The sequence below is a fragment of the Balaenoptera acutorostrata genome, chromosome 7, assembly GCF_949987535.1.
Source record: "Balaenoptera acutorostrata chromosome 7, mBalAcu1.1, whole genome shotgun sequence".
In the NCBI taxonomy this organism is placed as follows: Eukaryota; Metazoa; Chordata; class Mammalia; order Artiodactyla; family Balaenopteridae; genus Balaenoptera; species Balaenoptera acutorostrata.
In genome coordinates, this window is record NC_080070.1 from 2,587,719 (window position 1) to 2,606,287 (window position 18,569).

The 18,569-nt window shown below is 44.1% G+C and overlaps 1 protein-coding gene across 9 annotated transcripts in view; it reads right to left on the reverse strand.

Moving 5' to 3' along the window:
* RBM33 (RNA binding motif protein 33) overlaps positions 1 to 18,569 on the reverse strand; it is a 114,419-nt gene that overhangs the window by 55,949 nt on the left and 39,901 nt on the right. For 8 of the 9 annotated variants that reach the window (XM_057549616.1, XM_057549615.1, XM_057549612.1 and 5 more), the window contains 3 exons: positions 16,030 to 16,201; positions 10,423 to 10,631; positions 6,272 to 6,557 (listed from right to left, as the gene is read on the reverse strand). In XM_057549616.1, coding sequence (XP_057405599.1) covers positions 6,272 to 6,557; positions 10,423 to 10,631; positions 16,030 to 16,201 — 667 coding nt within the window. Of the gene's footprint in view, positions 1 to 6,271; positions 6,558 to 10,422; positions 10,632 to 16,029; positions 16,202 to 16,617; positions 17,514 to 18,569 lie in introns of those variants that run through there. The other variant, XM_057549617.1, reaches the window with a different exon arrangement.

An 18,569-nucleotide genomic window follows, 5' to 3' on the forward strand; every position in this document is an offset into this window, starting at 1 on the left:
ACTTCTGTCTTCAGTATACAATAGCACAAGCAGAAGCTTAAATTTCAACAGTGAATTCTTATTTAGAAGCTTAAATTTCAACAGTGAATTCTTATTTAGAATTCAAATATTTTGCAACAAAAGAAGATATTATTCCTCTACAATAAAAAACCTACTTTATTTTTGACATCCATACCCAGGTTATCCAGGCTATCTAATCCAAGTTATATTTTCTGACTCCAATCAAATACGAATTTAAACCCAAATCCTCTAGGATCATGAAAGAGAGAGGAGGAGGGAAGGAGGAAGTGAAGCAGGCAGAGAAAGGAAAATACACACACCCAGGGTATTGTGACAAAGAATAACCTACTCAACAACCTGCTATGCCAAGACTATTAGTTTGTCTTAGCTTTGTGTTTAAACAGGCCGAACTCTCATCAACTTACCAGAAGAACAAGGAGCCAAATAATTTTAAAACAGACATTTTATCATAAGGAAGCCAGATGCTAGTTTCACACCGTGGGACTGAATCAGATATGTTTAAGCTATTTAAAACATATGCCTTATCCTGATTTTGATTTTGGGAGTGAGACAAATGCCCACCCGAGTGGTGACTGCTACATGGTAGCATGCTATATCTTCCATTAAGACGTCCTGCCAAATGCATCCAGTAAGATCTCAGACGGTCAGAGGCTGTGGGCTGACCTGTGGCCCCGTCGCAAATTCGTATGTTAGTCCTAACCACGAGGACCCTGGAAGGTGACTGTATTTGGAGATGGGCCTTTAAAGAAGTAATTAAGTAAAATGAGGTCCTGGGTGGGCCCTGATGCAACATGACCAATGTCCTCATAAGAGGACGACATCAAAACACAGACACACACAAAGGGATATCCATGTAGAACTTGGCAAGAATAATATAATAAAAGTTCTGGTAAATGAGAAACACAGAAGTGATAAAGCTTAAAAGTCAATCAAAATTACTTTTAAAATAGATTGCTACGGATGAATTTTTTTTTTAGTTATTATGATTACTCAAAGAATTCCATAACTCAGCTTCTAATTAACATCACACTTCCACAGGTCCAACTGAAAGTGATACAGTGTGAGGGCCTGTGTCAACTGCCTGACCAAAGCCAAAAAGTGAGACCGAGAGAAACTTCCTTTGATAAAATGTAAAATTGGGAGAAGTCCATCCCTCTTGACAGTCTAATCTAATGAGTCAAAATTTCAAAGTAACAGTGGGTCACTGTGCAAGACAATATAAAATTTTATACAGCTAGCTAACAGACAATGGGGTACGTGGATTATATACCTGAAGCAAAATATTAGATTGTGAAGTGGAGAAAGAAAAAACTAATAAAGTACCTCTGACCTCAGAAGATTATAATGAAAGTGAGGAAGAAAAAAAACTACATAGTAAACAATATAAAGACAGTGTTTTTAAAATTAACTACCAAATAGAAAATACGCAGATCTCCAAGAATATGTACCACTTATTTTTAAACTTGGATTTAAACATCAATTCCTATCAAATAATTCCAATATAATGAAAGGGTAAGTATTTTAAGTCTCTCTAAGTTCGGGGGGAGGGGGAAGGGGGGATGGATGAGAGCAAGAAATCCCGTCATAATTAATAGATTTCTTACACAGAAGCCTTCTGATGAGTTGGCAATTTTTTTTTAATCAACTGTATAAAGCAAGGAAGGAGAAAGAAGAGAAAAAGAACAAAAGATGACAGAAGACAGCATCTGAGAACAGGTGTGATAGGAGCAGATCAGAAATCTAGCCAAACCCGGGGGGGGGCCATGGTCAGACTGCCAAGGTGTTTGCAAAGCGTCTTTGCAGGAGTCTCGTAGCCCATGACCTGGTTTGCAAGCAGAACACTTCTACTTATCTGCCTCCTTCTTCACTGTGAACAGGAGAGAATTTAAAACCTGTAATGCTAGGGCTTCCCTGGTGGCACAGTGGATAAGAATCTGCCTGCCAATGCAGGGAACACGGGTTCGAGCCCTGGTCCTGGAAGATCCCACATGCCGCGGAGCAACTAAGCCCATGCACCACAACTACTGAGCCTGCGCTCTACAGCCTGCGAGCCACAACTACTGAGCCCGCGTGCCACAACTACTGAAGCCCAGGCGCCTAGAGCCTCTGCTCCGCAACAAGATAAGCCTCCGCTATGAGAAGCCCGCACACCACAACGAAGAGTAGCCCCCGCTCGCTGCAACTAGAGAAAGCCTGTGCGCAGCAACAAAGACCCAACGCAGCCATGAATGAATGAATGAATAAATAAATAAAATTTAAAAATAAATAAATAACACCTGTAATGCTAACAGATCATTCTAGTTGAACCTTCAACTCTTTGTATTTGATATTTAATATTTATTTCCCATATTGTCCCACGAAATAATGAACTAAACTGATTAATGTTTCAATTCATTACCACAGTTCTAATACTGAAAATCTAGAAAACAAGTTAAATTTCCACCAAAACTGGTTAATTACAATATGATAGAACACTCTTCATCCTGGAAAAGAAAATATGTGCTATCAGGCAAAGGTGGGCATACATTTTTAAATTTTTTTAAAAGTTTTTAAAAATACCTTTTAATTGCCTGAGGCTCTGAGAATCATGGGTTAATCTATCTCTCATGTACAGGAGACCACTAGACATTCAGCCTCTCTCAAGAATAACGGCGGCTTTCTATTTAATTAAGCTCGTTCATTTAATATTGAATAAACAACTGCTTCAAAAGTGTTCTGAGTGTATACCCTGCAAAGGCAATTTCTCTCTCTCCCTGTGTCAGGGTTCTCAAGATCAAAGGTACATTAAAGAGAAGGAACGTGGGTGGGGCACTGAGTCGCCTGGCTTCCTGAGGAGAACACATTTAGCTGGTTCTAAGAGTTTAAAAACTCTTGTCAGAAAGCTGATCTTGTATTTACTGAATCAGGCACGAGCGCTGGGATGCAAAGCCTGCATTCTGTACCCATATGGCAACTGACTCTGGCAAAGCACACTATTTTCATGCCTAGAGGACAGCTTGGGGTTTCCTTATAGCTTTCCCACTGTGTAGTTCCAACACTGTTTATTTTCATTAAGCTAAAGAAAATCTGTGCACCTTATCAACTGCCAGTTTTCCATTCAATTTTAGAAGGAAATACACAGTAACAGATGCTGACATCGGTACAATTATTTCGACAAATTAGATCTACTGCAGTTGCATGTCTCGGGAAGCCGCTGTGGAACAGGCTTCCCCAGTGAGTCGCCCTCCCCCTTCACGCAGCGGGTGCGGGCTCCTTCATCCCGCAGCTGCTGCAGGAGACCCAGGCCGCCAGTGCGCTAGCTGCAGGGACTGCAAAGGTTAAGTGCAGCAGCCATACTGCCTGCCCCTGGGAGGGGGTGAGGCCAACAAGTGACTCCAGCACAGCATGGGGACAAGGGAAGGGGCCAGGGAAGGAGGCTCAGGGACCCACAGGTACCAACCCGACTCTGACCCTCCCGGGTGTGTAAAACAAGAGCAACTCCTAGAGCCACACGCGGACACTGACACCCACGGCCAGCCAGCTGCCCTCACGGCGCTCTGCTCCAAGGCCACAGCACAGTTTCATGGTGACGCCGGGCCCTGGCTGTCTCCCATACTCCAAGTCCTATCTCAGGCCTCTCTCCAACTTCTGGAACTTCCTGACCCTTTAGAATTCCAAGTTCACCAGCAGCAGAACCCGTGATGGCCTCAGCTCTTCCCCTTCTTGCTCTAATGGAAACCTAACTCTCCCACAGGATGAGGCTGTTTTTCTCCCTCAGCCTTCTTCCCGCTGGCTCTGGAGCGGGGGGCGGGTGGGAATCCTTCTTGGTCCTCACTGCCGTTTCAGACCCCAGATTTGGATCTCATGTCATCGGACAACACGGCCCAGGAACCCCTACTGCTGCCCACACCACTGCTCTTTCTTGTGTCTCAGAGTTCAGTTCCTAGCTCACCACTGTCTTCAACACCAGCCCTGTCTCAGGTCTCGGCAGCGACGCTCATGCTCCAGCGCCCTGTCGCCCCGGCGCCCGGCTGCCATCCTCTGTCCCAGCTCCACACCTGAGACCTGGTCATTATCCACGACCTTATGCAATCTCTACGAGTCCCCCTTCTTACCACCCTACCTTCTACCTTTCCACCCCACTTCCTCCAGGACCCCAGTTCCTCCAACTGTTGGACCCTCAAAGATCTCCTGGCCCCTGTCACCGTACACGCCACAGCCCTTCATTATGAGCAAGGCGCCTTCTCTACTGCTTTGCCAACACCTGGACTCAAGCAAGTCCAGCTCTGTCTAGGCTGCACCTGACACAGAAAGGTGAGAGTGGCTGGAGAAGAGCGTGCAAGCACGCGGCCGGGTCTCCGGTCAGGAGACACCTGACACAGAAAGGTGAGAGTGGCTGGAGAAGAGCGTGCAAGCACGCGGCCGGGTCTCCGGTCAGGACCCACAGCTCGAGTGGGCGTCAGAGCTGCCCAGCACCCCCACTCCCCAGCTGTCTCAGCAGGACACCTTCGACAACTGTAAGTACTACCATCTCCCATTTCTGTGCGCCCGTTCCCTCTCAAACCCACCTCAGTGAGGCGTGTACTGCTACCACTTCACCAAAACCACTCTGTCAATACCCCAAAGACCCCTCTACCGCCACGTGCAGCACACGGCCCAAAGCCCATCCCCAATGACCTGGCAGCAGTGGGTCCCCTGCTGTCCCCGTCCTCTACACTCTTTGGGTTTCCGCCTCCCTGCGGGCCCCCGCCTATCACGTCGAGGGCCCCAGGTTCCAGGCCTTGGTCCACCCGACACGATGACGCCTGCGTCTCCCACGGGGTGCAGACTCTAGGTCCACTTCTGTGCCAACAAACCTCCACCTCTGCTTTGCGCCCAGACCCCTCGTCTCAACTCTTCCTAGTAACTTCATACGTGACGCTTCCACCTGCACGTCTAGGTGGCATCTCCAGCACAGAACTTTTGTTGTGCTGCCCCTCAAAATCTGCTCTCCCCCAAGTGCTCTCAGGTGAAGGCAACTCCATCCCTCAAATGCTCAGGCCCCCTCGGCATCATCTCGCCTCTTCTCCCTCTCACGCTCATCCGGTCCATCGGCTCCATCCTGAATTACATCCAGCATCTGACCCCTAACCACCACCACGGCCCTGACCCGAGCCATGTCATTTGTTACCTGGATTACCATAGTCACCTCCTAGCTGAATGTCTGGCTCCACCCCTGCCACCCTAACAAGCCCACTCTCAACACGGCAGCAAGAATAACCCTTTTAAAACATACACCAGATCACGTTATTCCTCTGCTCAAATTGCTCTAATCACAGCCCATGTCTTTCAGAACAAAAGCCAAAGCTCTCAGGATGGTTCCCAGGTCTCAGCTGACCCAGGTGCCACACTTCTCTCCACCTGTATCACTCCGTTAATGTTACATGGTCTCTTTTTAGTTACTTGAACACAAAAGGCATAGTCTCACCAGAATTAAGAGCCCCTGTACTTGCCGACCCCTCTGCCCGGAATATTCTCCCCCGAAAGAGTCACGTCACTAGCTCCTGGACCTTCAACTCTTTCCTTCTCAATGAAGCCGGCCCTCACCACCCCATGGAAAGCTGCAGCCCACCCCAATGTCCCCCACCCTGCACGTGTGTGTCACTGTACGTTCGTCCTCTAACACGCCACACGGCGTTCTTATTTTATTACGTTTACTGCTCACTGTCTCTGCTAGAAAGCTAGGTCACAACTGCAAAAAGCATTGTCTGTTTTGTTCACCGATGTATCTCCAATGCCAGGGAGAGCGGGATCTCAATCAACACTGTGTTGAACAGATGCATGAAGATATGCTCCGCATCAACTGCTCAAAACTAGTTTCCCAGCTTCAGGAACATGCATCTGTAATCATAACAGAAGAGGTTATTCACTTAGAATTAATAACTAAAAGATGGGTTTGTACCTCTGGAACTCAAAGGAAGCACACCGAGTGGAACCTGAAGGGAACATTCACTTTGCGAACATCCCCACCTGGGAATTTATGAAGAACACCAATCAGACACTTCCACAATTAACTCTGATGCCCTTTACATTTACTGTGTCTTCTCAGTACCCGCCACTGAATGATACAAGAGACGCACGTGTTGCAGCAGACGAGCGTGGCCTGGCCAGGCAGCGCGCATCTGAGTGGTGGGGGAAGAGTCAGGGAATCCACGTCGTCCTTACAGACCTGCACGTGAGAATGATCTGCCAGAGGAACCTGGAACTTTACAACAGCAACGGAGACACGTACCTTGCACGGGCGTCACCACTGCCCCCTTGAAGTGGGGGTTTATGTGTATGTTCTTGGGCTGCTGTGGAGTCACGGGAGGAGGGGTCATCATCGCCCTCGGGGCCTCGATCTGCGGCGGAAGGTGCATCCCTTGAGGAGGGGAGGGATGGTGTGGGTGCTGCAGGGGAAGCAGAGGCTGGAGCTGCTGCTGCTGGAACAGACTTCTGATCGGCTGCTGCTGCGGCGGCGGCGGCGGCGGCGGGGGAGGCTGAGGCTGTGGCGGAGGAATCAACCTCGGAGAGTGCGCCTGAAAAGCACCGGAAAAGAGACACATTCACGGAGATCAACACTCAGAAGAAAAAAGGCCAATGCCTTACAGATTTCACATCGACTGAACTGTAAAAGTTATGACTTGGAAATAAGTTTACAGGAACAACTTGTGTAAAACAGCAGGATAAATAAGCTGCTCCGCCCGCTCACAGTAAGGGCCACTGTCGGACAACACGAGTCAACCTCAGGGCCAGGAGGGAAAAACAGCAGCCCCAGAATAACACGCATGGATTCCAAAAGGAAAAAAAACGCAGTTCCACCATCAAAACTGCCCACCGCGAGCCAAGCGCTGCGCTGGGGACGGAACACAGCCTGCCCTGGGCTGTCCCTGCACAGCCAGCCCTGCTCCTCTTTGAGAAAGCCTAGAGAGCGAGGCGAGGACGTGCACAAACAACCCTGCTAGAAACCAGGCTGCAGAAAAGGACAAAGGGCTCCCCGAAGGGAGGTGGGGGAAGCTCCTGAGAAGACGGCATCTGAACCAGGAAGGAGGGGAAGGAGATGGGCCGCGCCGGGAGGGGAACAGAACCACCTGAGAGCAGCAGAGGCAGAAACAGGTGCCTGCTGGGTACACGAGGGGGAGACCAGTGTGGCTACGGCCGCATCTGAAGACCGGAGGACGCGAAGGTGGGAAAATACACCCTCACGGTGGTCAAGGACCTCGGGCTGTTTCATGGAAGAGTCGCTGGAGAGCAGGAAACCACCACCCACAGCAACAGCTGCAGGGCACCGGGCTCCTGTGTTTTAAGCACCTACTCAAAGGTCAGTATGTGGAGTAACTGGCTCACTCCCAACCACCCTATGCAGTGGGCCCTTGTTAGGACTCTCCTTTTACAAGATCCAGCGGCTGGTAAGCAGAAGAGCAGAGACTCTGATTCCGCAAGTCCTGCTTGTAACCACTAACCAAACTGGCCACACGCAGCAGTCGAGGCAGCTGGCTACCACCGACCAAAGTCTCTCGTATAATGAGCTGTTTTCCCCGGGATGACGCCAAATTACGGAGGCTTCTCAGTTGTCACAGCATGCATGACGACGAGGACTAGCAGTGTGTGAGATGGACGAGGGGAAAGAGGATGGAAGAAGACAGACCATTTAACAGGCTACGGCGGGAGCTGAATGGAAGAAACGGCCGTGGTCTGAACAAGAGCAGCAGGAAGAAGACATTTCAAAGGAACAATGAGAATTTTGAAACCAAAGTGTACATGACCTTGTCTAACCTATCCTTCCTCAGGGAGGACTTCTCTAAAGATTCTGGAACCGGCTTAAATCCGTGGATACATACATATGCTCCCAGAAACCAGTCTGTTCCCTCCTCTAACTCATGACATCTGTAATGTGCACATTTGCACATGGTGCGGGAGTCTTTTCTATCTCATTCACCACTGAATCCACATGGAGAGCATGCTGACAGAGGGACGGCTAAGCTAAATCTGAACAGAACTGGGAATGAGCACAGCGCAGGGCCATTCACTCAAGAGCATGAAGGATTTTTAAGGAAATCGTGTGTTTTAAACAAGGGGAATTTAGGACCTGGGCGACACCCATGCAGAGAGGCCCAGGGCAGCTAGGAAATGAAGACACTGAGCTGGCAAGAGGCTAGGGCTACAGACCCAGACTCGTGTGGAGACAGCAGATGGCAGGAAGGACAAGGCTGCCGACTTAGAGCTCTGACTAAAAAGAGGCCTGAGAACAACGCAGCCAGAGGAACAGGGGAGACGGAAGGGGCCCTGCTGGAAGAGAAGAGAGTACACCCCAAGCTCAGACACTCAAAATAAGAAAGGCTCAAGAAAGAGGAGCTCATGGGTGATGCCCAAGGTCCCAGAGTGCAGTCCAACAGGACGGACTGCAAAGGTCAGGTGGCGACTCTGGGAGCACATTCGGGAGAGGGAAAAGAACAAAGTCCAGGCAGCAAAGGATGGACCGAGAAAATGGACACAAGCAAAGACGGTGAGCAAAGGTTATTCTTTCCAGAACTCTGAGGGTGAAGAGTCAAAGAGACAGACAGCTCTGGGGTGGGGAGTGGCCAGGATCAAGGGTGGACACAAGTGTGAGCGAGGTTAAGGTCGTTTCAGACAGCTGTGACCGTTTCAGTAAACTGCAGCTTTAAAACACCACTGACTAGCAGAGATGAGCGTAGAGCGTATATGCCAAAGCCCCAGGAGTGGGTGCAGCCCCAGTTCACTGGGAGCCCTATAGCACCTACAGAATTCCAGAGACACGGCATCACTGTCGGGAGGGACTCAGGCCAACTCACACTTGGGCAACGTTTTTAAAGCACCCACAGATCTCCCAGTTGAGCCTCTCTGAAGGAGGCACATATGGGCACATACTTCCTCTCTATGTAGAAAAGAAAACAGGGAGTTCAGTTACTTTTCCAGGATCATGGAGACACAGTTATGCAAAAAAACTGGTCTCCTGTGTGGCTGGTTCCCCCCCAGGAGGCCAAAATAACGGAGCTGGCTGTTCAGTACACGGCAAGTGGAGGTTGGGGGAGAGGAGATGGGATGGAGAAGAAAAAGAAAAAACTGAAGGGCCAGTCTTCTCGCTATCAGAGAAGCTTAAGAACAGTTGTATGAGCAGACAGCAGTTATTAATATCATCAACCTCTTTATGCTGTAGTCAACCCACCTACCCCTCTTCCCTGTAGATCAAAATTAGAATTCTCATGCTAAAACAGTAAGTCATCCTTAGAGGACAAATGTATGGACACCAAGGGGGAAAGGAGTGGGGTGGGAGGAATTGGGAGACTGGGATTGACACATTTACATTATCGATACTATGTATAAAATAGACAACTGATGGGAACACACTGTACAGCACAGGGAACTCTACCTAACGCACTGTGGTAACCTAAATGGGAGGGAAGTCCAAAAGGGAGGGGATATCTGTATGTGTACGGCTGAGTCATTCTGTTGTGCACTGGAGGCTAACACAACACTGCAAAGCAACCAGACTCCAATAAAAATTAATTAAAAGTAATAATAATAAAACAAAACAAAACAACAGTAAGTCATCTTTTCTACTTTGTTATTTCACAAATGAATGCCTCCTAAAACATCATTTCTACACGGAGGCAAAGTGTGGTTTTCCCCTAAACTCAGATAATAATGTAGGAGGGTAGACAGTGTGGACACATATTTATATTAAATGAATCTGTCCTTGAAGACTGACTTCTGAAGGAAAAAGCTATAAAATCCTGAGGCTAACTGAAGGAACAACAACAAAAAATCACTACAATTCCTGTCTTTGTTCCTGAGGTGTCTCATCTTTGAAATACAGAGGAAATTCAAATGAAGTTGAAATTACAAGTACTTGATTTATTCCTAAATTATGAAAACTTTTTATGGATACGACAATCTCCATTTTTATGGATAGGATATGACAGTTACTTGTAAGAGAAACTGCTACATTTAAGGAAAAACCTACGGTAAGCAGTGTATAAGAAAAAATATTTTATAAAATACACCATTACCGCTAGATTCTAGATGTAAGACGTTCAGTGTTTTCCGAATGGTGCTCAGAGGAGCAGCACCTCCCCACGAGCAGAAGGTAAAAGCAAGGCTCCCCTCTGGTTCGGCCACTGGAGGACGCCAGGTCTCCGTATCGCCTCTCTCTTTATCAGCAGTGTGCAGAGAATTAGTTTGCACTACCTGAACACTAGAGGACTGAGTGTGTGTGACCATACACGAAATCATACTATAGATTACAAAGAAACTTGAGCCACTATGCCTTTTACTAAATTTTAACTTCAGACTAAGATAAATGCAAAATATGATACCCACACAAAAGCGTATTTCCATTTGTTCTCAAGTTGCAAGCTCCCACAACGAAACTGTAAAGCTTACCACCACAGGTGGCTGCGTGGGCAGCAGGGCGGGCCTGTGATCCTTGGCTCTTCCCCTCTCACTGTTCTCTCTCCTCTGGTCTCCGGCTCCACGACACATGGACGAACCTCCTCTCCTTCCTCCCCGCCTTGAGCCGTAGCGTCCCTGTTTATGCTGTCGCTCCCTTTCTTCGAATTCAAGCAAAGCAGCTTTGGCTTCTGCTGAAAGCTCTATTTGAAAAGATGCATATGTGTTAGATACCTTCCAATAGCCTAAATCAGATTTATAGGTAAAAACAGGAAAGAAATACATGACAATGAAACTTAGGAACGGCAAGTGCTTCACCCACTACAAACAACTCAACTAGCAGCATCAAGCAGGATACGATCACAGAGACATTCAGGCCCCATGACTGAGACCAGTTAAATGGAAGACATGCCTTTCCCTTGTAATAAAATACAAGGATCTCCTGTAAATTTTAAAGTGTTTTCATTTGTGCTGAGGGAAGCTAAAAAGGAGGAGCTGAAGTTCAACCCAACCACCGCCCTTCATCTGCTAGGCATCCTGCAGTGATGACGGATGACGCTGGTCAAGACCTGGCTCCCCCAGTCCTAAACCAGGACACTCTTCTAAGCGGAACCAGGACGAGTATTAGTTAACACACAGTGGCACAAGAGACTCAAAAATGACAAATTCCTGATTGTTCTGCTTTAAAAGCAAAACTAATAAAATCACTCTCGAGTCAAATACTTAATTTCATAAAGAATGGAAACTTATTTAATACTGTCATTTCAGATTTTCAGATTTATTTTTTAAAAAATAACAACTTTACTCTGTGAAGAAAGGCTTATATCCATGCAGTCTGAGAGGGAAGCTACAGCAAATGAGAGCAAAGCCACAAAAGAAAAAAAACCATTAATGCAGATATTTCTGGGACACCCAGTAGGTGCTGCTCAGCTCTCTGACCAATGCTTTAGGGATACAAGAAACATATAGTCTCTGGCCCTAAGAAACTTCAGTTGGCACGTTATTCTGAATTCCTAGAAGAAAAATGCTAACTTATTCAAATATGGTTCCTTCATTTTAAAATATTATCTAAGTTATGATAATATATCTTCCATTAATAAATGAATACCTTCTAAAGATTTCACTGAATTCTACTAAGAAGGATTGTTATGCCCTCTTCCACAGTGAAGGGTAAATTTTAAATATTACCAGTTTATCTCCTACCTTGGATTCCATAATCATCTCCAAACTCTTCCAAAATCTCTAAGCCACATTTCATTTTCTTGAAATTGTTTCTATGGTATTCCCCTCCCCTTCAAATGAATCTCTGACTCCGTTCAAAAGAAAATTTAATCTCTTCTTAACAAGCACAGACTTTTATTCTCATCTTGACTACATGATTGGTTCACATACACATTTTATGCAGTGAATCAGCAATTATTTTGCTAGTGGTTCTAAGTGTCAAGATTAATTTCACTATCCCCAGTAATAAAATGGTTTCAAATGACATCTTTAATCAGCAAGTAAAAATGCTTTCCTCCAATTGAGACAAGCTGTCACAAAAGGTCACCAAAATATGACAGGATGGAAATTACATTTGTAACTTCAACTGAAATGTTAATTTCCCTTTAAGTGTTTTCTGAACTATGTCCATATTCCAAAGTAAAGAGATATAGCTCAATGTAACAAGGTTTTACAGTGTTGTCCCTTTCTAAAATGTGCTTAAGAAAAACATATTTACATATAAATAATTTTATAATAGTTGAACTAATACATAATGAATATCTATAAAACACAGTTTACTTGGCAAAATAAAAACAAATGACAGTCTTTTTTTTTTTTTAAACAGATAACTGAATCAAGAAATTTGTGAAAATCTTGCAAATACAAGGACCATCGTGTAAACTGAAGGCGGTATCCTATTGCTGGTACTAGGTGACCTTAAACTGTTTATTACTAGATGAAAATATTTTTCCCAAAGATCCTTTGCCTTCAGCAAAATTAACCGAGGATATTATTTCAAGAGAACTTTATGTGGGCATAATAACAACGGTCTTCAGGCTAAAGCAGTAAAACATAATTTAACACATTACATGTGCCAGTGAAACTGAGAATATGGCAAAATCTAGATGCCTCCTCATAGAGAAAGAATTGTCAAAGCCTAACTAAAATAAACATAGTCTTTCATTTATTGCTTGTACTGCTTCCAAAGAGAATCTGAGGTCCACCTCCTAGGGCAAAAGAACTGGCAGCTCTGAACTGCTGTGCTGACACTTCAGGGTAACTGGTCAATGACACCCACGTTTCAGAGATGGCTTTTGACATTTCCATTCAAAATAAATCTTTCCCTTACACATGCATGTGCTAGAAACCCTTCTCAACTGCATTCTGTGAGAGAATTAAGCCCTTTTACCCAATGGGGTCCTTTTTATGTAATGAATGAATGTATTTCCTAAGTACGTAGTTTTGTACCATCCTTGGGAAAACTGAGAAACAGTCACGTTTTCTCTAAGGTATTTAATTCCCAGAATCCTGGTTGAGGATAAAAGCTCACTACTTAAGATCATAACTCAGGTAAAAGCCCAAAATTCCATATCTAATCCAATCTGTAATTCAAAATACAGATCAACAACTGTGAATTAGGCTCTACAATGGTCAAGACTGTCATAAATATGAATTAGTGTTCTTCATATTTAAGGATGACATCATATATTTGAATGGAAAGAAGACTAAAAGTGACCAAATGCCCTTCCAGATTTTGAAAAGAACTCACTAGTCCACATGCAGATGGAAGGGTCAGAAATGGGGGATGCCAGACCATCATTTCATTCTTCTTTTTAGAGTGGAGTGTTCTTAACATTAATCAATGATATCACAAAATAATTGTTTTTATTTGTATTCAGAATGTTAAAAGACATCATTTGTCAAGAAACACATATCATATGAGACAACATATATACTCTGGTAGCAAGGTATTTTAATCCCATTACAAAGAGTAGGTAAGCAGCTTTATACAATCAAATAAGTGCAAGCATCTGTATACAGAACCTGAAACTGATATTTTTACCACCAGGAGTATACAAAGTGATGAGTACAAATTTATGTGAATTTCTAGTATACCAAGTACTGTAGTAGCTTCTCTTTCTCACTGAATATTCTTCTTCTATATAAAATTAACCTTTTGTTGGAGGGGAGGGGTCTTAAGGAAATAAGGGAGCTCACTGCTTTAGGAAACCAATCTCTAAAATGAACAGAAAAATCGTTTTTGTACTGGGAATAATCCTAACTTTTCAGTTACTAGAAAACTCATGTTTTCAAACACTAAGCTTTGTTAAGTTAGGGCTTAAAAATAGGGAACAGAGAAAGATACTTTTAAAGTATCATTTTTACTTGCCCTATTATCTAGCCACAGAATCACATTCTGCACAAATACATTTAAAGCCTTTTTTCTTAACGTTTAAAAAAATGGTAAATGGTCAAACTGTTTATGCTTCAGACACTCTGCCTCTAAAAACCCCAGGCCCTCTCTGCCCATATGTAAAGGGCCAACCTGCCCATCACTACCCCCCCTTCCACCCTCTTGTCTCAGGATGACATGACTATAGCAACTGAGAAATGCCTTAAAAAAAAAAAAAAGGAAAGGAAAAAAAAAAAAAAAAGATTCGACACAAATTCTTTTCAGTAAAGTAAATACAAATGACCCTGAAAAGAATGAAATGAGGCAAAGATCCTGAAAAGAAAGAGATGCAGGAATGAAACAAGTACAACTTATGAACACAGGCAAGCTGGACATTCCAGAACACGTCAGTGCTTGGGTCAAGGTCAAGTGAAAAGAGATGAGAAGACCGTAGCTGAGGAGCAGGGGACGGGAGAAGCAAGGGCGCTGAGGATGCGGGGAGGATGACCCATGAAAGGCCCCAGGGCCCGTGAGGAGCTGGCTGCAGAGAGGGAAGGCCGCCATTCCTGACGGTGTCTGTGAAGTGGTTTCACACATCCTTAGAACGTGCAGCTATCCCAGTTATTCAGATGTGACACATATGTTCCCCAATTTACGTAACAAAGCCACAGCCCACCTACACAGAAGCAGAAAAGAGACGACCCGCCGCCACCCGCCCCACACGGCACCCTCCTTCCCTGATAAGCCGCTGCCCACTGCCCTCTGGTGTCCCGCCAGGGGCGCCATCTTCCCTTTGTTCATCGTATCCCAGCCCAAGATTGAGATGTCTGTCTATTCCAGCCAGCTTGTTCCATAATGTTACCAATTACGCCTGCTGACGGATACTTTTGGTCTTTTCATCCCCTTTTTAAGACCTTTGATTCATCTCCTTTTACCCAAGCCCAACTTTTCAGCTCCGCTTTCTTAGAAACCTATGGTGTACCGGTTCAGACCAACCGGCAACTTTATACCATAACTTAAGAACAGTCTAGGGAAATCCTGGGCCAAAAGGCAGAAGGAGGAAACTGGAGGGAGAAGAAATGGAGAACACTAAGTCTCTAGGTCAATCTTTCCACAAACCTCACTTAGTAAAGGAACATGATAAGACTAGCTCACTACTGTTAACTCTGGCATCTTGTGAGCTTAGTGCCCTGACAGGGAATTCCTATCTGCCACTTAAAGACACACACTCAGGGTTCCGACTGAACACGGCTACAAATAACAGTTTTATGAAGTAATAAAGGTAGTAACTAATGGTTAGTTTCTTGACTTTTACTTTGACCAAGACCAGAGAACAAGTACAACAACCCTCTGTCCTTCCATCCTTCCACCCTCCTACCCTCCTCCTTGTAATACGGGACAATATCCCAGTGGTTCTCAAAGTATGGGTTCCAGGGCAGCAGGAACAGCATTACCTGGGAACTCACCAGAAATGCAACTTTCTTGGGCCCCACCCTAAACCTACTGAATCAGAACAGCTGAGAATGCATCCAGAAATATGTGTTTTAACAAGTCTGGGTGATTCTGCTGCTCAAATGTGAGAACCACTGCTTTATTCTCTGCAATGGGCACTAGACAGAACCACAGACAAGGGGGGGCGGGGGGGGGCAATACTGGAAAAGGCTCTGCTGATTAGCAACAGCCTGCAGTAGGTCTGTAACAGGAATGACGTTCAACTGATTGTGCTACAAACAAGTCATCTTGTCTCATTAAACACTGAGAGGAATGGCATACAGAACAACAACAAAAAGAGATGGTTATAATAACACTAAAAGGTACAAAATAAAAACACTCTGGCCCAGAATTAGCCCTGGCAACCTAGACAGTCTCGGGAAGGGTAAAATGACCCTGTACCACCCCACACCACCTTCCCAGAGCCAACCAAGAACCACACAGTATGCATGAGAGCAGGTCTAAGCCACAGACTCCAAAAGAAAAACTATTAAAAAAAACAACCAAATATTTTATTCAAACATGTTTTAATCCAGAAGACAAGTCATTTTTATAGACCGACCTTTACAGCACCGTAACTCAGCTCTCACCTCACACAGACCATCCACCCTCTGAATGCCATGCATAATACTCTATAAAGGTAACTTTTTTAAAATCTGTTTCATTAATCATAACAGTACTATGGAGGAAGTTGAAATGGGAGTGAAGGATGGGAGACAGGCAAAAAAAGTTACCCAAAGTTTCTGGAATGTTCCTTCTCTCTCTAGTTACATCTGAGAGCCTAATAATTGTTCCTTCTTTCCTTTCAGTTTTGAAACGTAATCGTCCAGATTCTTCATCATCATCCTCTTCTTCATCTGACTCCTCTTTCATGTCCTTCTGCAGCTCCAAAGTTTCCATGCCTCCCTACATTGCAGACATACAAAAAACAAGAGGAGGGAAAGTGAGTTCATATTCTTTTGAATTAAATATTGAATAATGGTTATGTATACACATATGTGTATGCACACATAAAAGCTCTTTATATTCAAGATGTAAAAATACTGCAAAATGTCCTATTTGTAAAGCCATGTGAAACATTAAACTGATCCCAGGAGACAAAATCTCAAACATTAAAAATTAACAATGTTAGAAAAAATCGAATTCCTACTCCTGGTTAATATACAAAGTCTTACACATTGTTACTACTTATACTTCTAAGAGAACAAACATGAATTCCAAAAATCCCTGCTGGTCTGGAGTCTAATTCAGAGCTAAACAAAGTTCAATATATTAATTAAATTAACACTAGTGTTCCGTGAGCTTATTAGCCTATAACCCACCTTGTAACTCACATTAGATGACAGCACACTCCTTCCCATTAAACAGGCTCCACATTTCCTGTAATTCCTGACCCCATCTACTTTGATTTCCAATGCCAGGCAAGCGCTCCAAATCTGCTGTTGGGTTGATTTGGTTTTTTTCAGCCTCCATAATCTTTCCTGTAACATTTCTCAACCCTTTCTACTTCGTTCCACTGCCTAGTGTTCGTTCATTACCACCTCTGGCTCAGATTATTAACCATAAAACTATTTTTTTCTTCATTCACATCACATTAAAACCAGTTTTTATCTTATATTTCACTACATCAGGATTCCTACAAAAATTCTGCCTAATCTGGTCCCAAACTAAAAGTAATTTCTTCATCAACAATTCTTTCTGTATAACTCATGTTCCTTTTGACACTAATCACTTTCGCCTCATGTTACATCTTAGTGACCTACTGTTAGGTAATAAGGTAGGTACCCTACTGACCGTTAGGTTCACTTAGACTTTTGGTAAACTTGAAAAAAAAAAAGACCCAGAAACTACTCCTTCAGTCTCATCATTCATAATTCTTACATGTCCTTTACTCTTAACAGAAACAAATATGAACTACTTCATTAGAAAGTGTGCAAAAAAAAAGATACAATCATTTTGGATTCTTTCCCCAACATTTTCTGTGTAAAAAATGCACACACTCATTGCTATAAACTCTAAAGTAGAGAATCAAATGCCTGAAAATAAAATAATGAATGTAAACTGTAACTTTTAGCCTAATGATTGCAAAACCACTTTTCAGTATTCTGATACTCAGCATACTATAGAATTTTTTTTTTTAATTTTAGTCCCTTTCTTTTTTTTAATTTATTTTACTTATTTATTTTTGGCTGTGTTGGGTCTTTGTTGCTGCGCGTGGGCTTTCTCTGGTTGCGGCGGGCAGGGGCTACTCTTCCTTGCGGTGCGCGGGCTTCTCATTGCAGTGGCCTCTCTTGTTGCGGAGCATGGGCTCTAGGCGCAGGGGCTTCAGTAGTTGTGGCTCGCAGGCTCTAGAACACAGTTGTGGCGCACGGACTTAGTTGCTCCGCGGCACGTGGGATCTTCCCGGACCAGGGATCGAATCTGTGTCCCCTGCATGGGCAGGCGGATTCTTAACCACTGTGCCACCAGGGAAGTCCACTATAGAATTTTAAAGTACCAAAATTTTGGCATTTTGTTGGCTTAATACCATTACTTCTGTCTTACTGAATATCTGAAACCAAGAATGAGTGACGTGCGAGATGGACCCAGCTATGTTTGTGCTGCACTACACTCAAACTGAGCAAACGTCAACTCATTTACAAAATACTCTTCTCCACCGCCATTAATGCTCCAGAGCAGTGCTTCTCAAATTTAAGGTTTATATCGATCACTGGGAATCCTGCTAAGATGCAGATTCTGATTCCACAGGTCCAGGGTGGGGTCTGACTTTCTGTATTTCCAAGAAGCTCCAAGTGAAGTCAACATGCAGGTCCACAGACCACACTTTAAGTAGCAAGGCCCCAGAGGAGGAAAAGAAATCACTACCAATAAAGCAAAGATTCTATTACAATAGTCATTTCTAATTCAACCATTAAAAGCAATTACAGTTCAAACACTTTCCAAGCAAGTTTAACATGAAACACGACAGTACTGAAGCTAATAGTTTATTCTACATACAAATCTCCATCTAAGAAATCTAAATACAATACAGACAAGCTGAAAATTGTTTCTTTGAAACAAATACTACAGGCTACCAGAAACAAATCAACAAACAATTCTAGTCTATGACCCGGCAATCCCACTGCTAGATATTTACCCAAGAGAAATGAAAATTTATGTTCATGTAAAAACCCACAGGAAAATGTTTACAGTTCTCTTTTGGATCACCGAAAACAGAAACAATAGTGAATGGATATACGAACTATGGTGCATCCAAACCATGGAATGCTCTTTC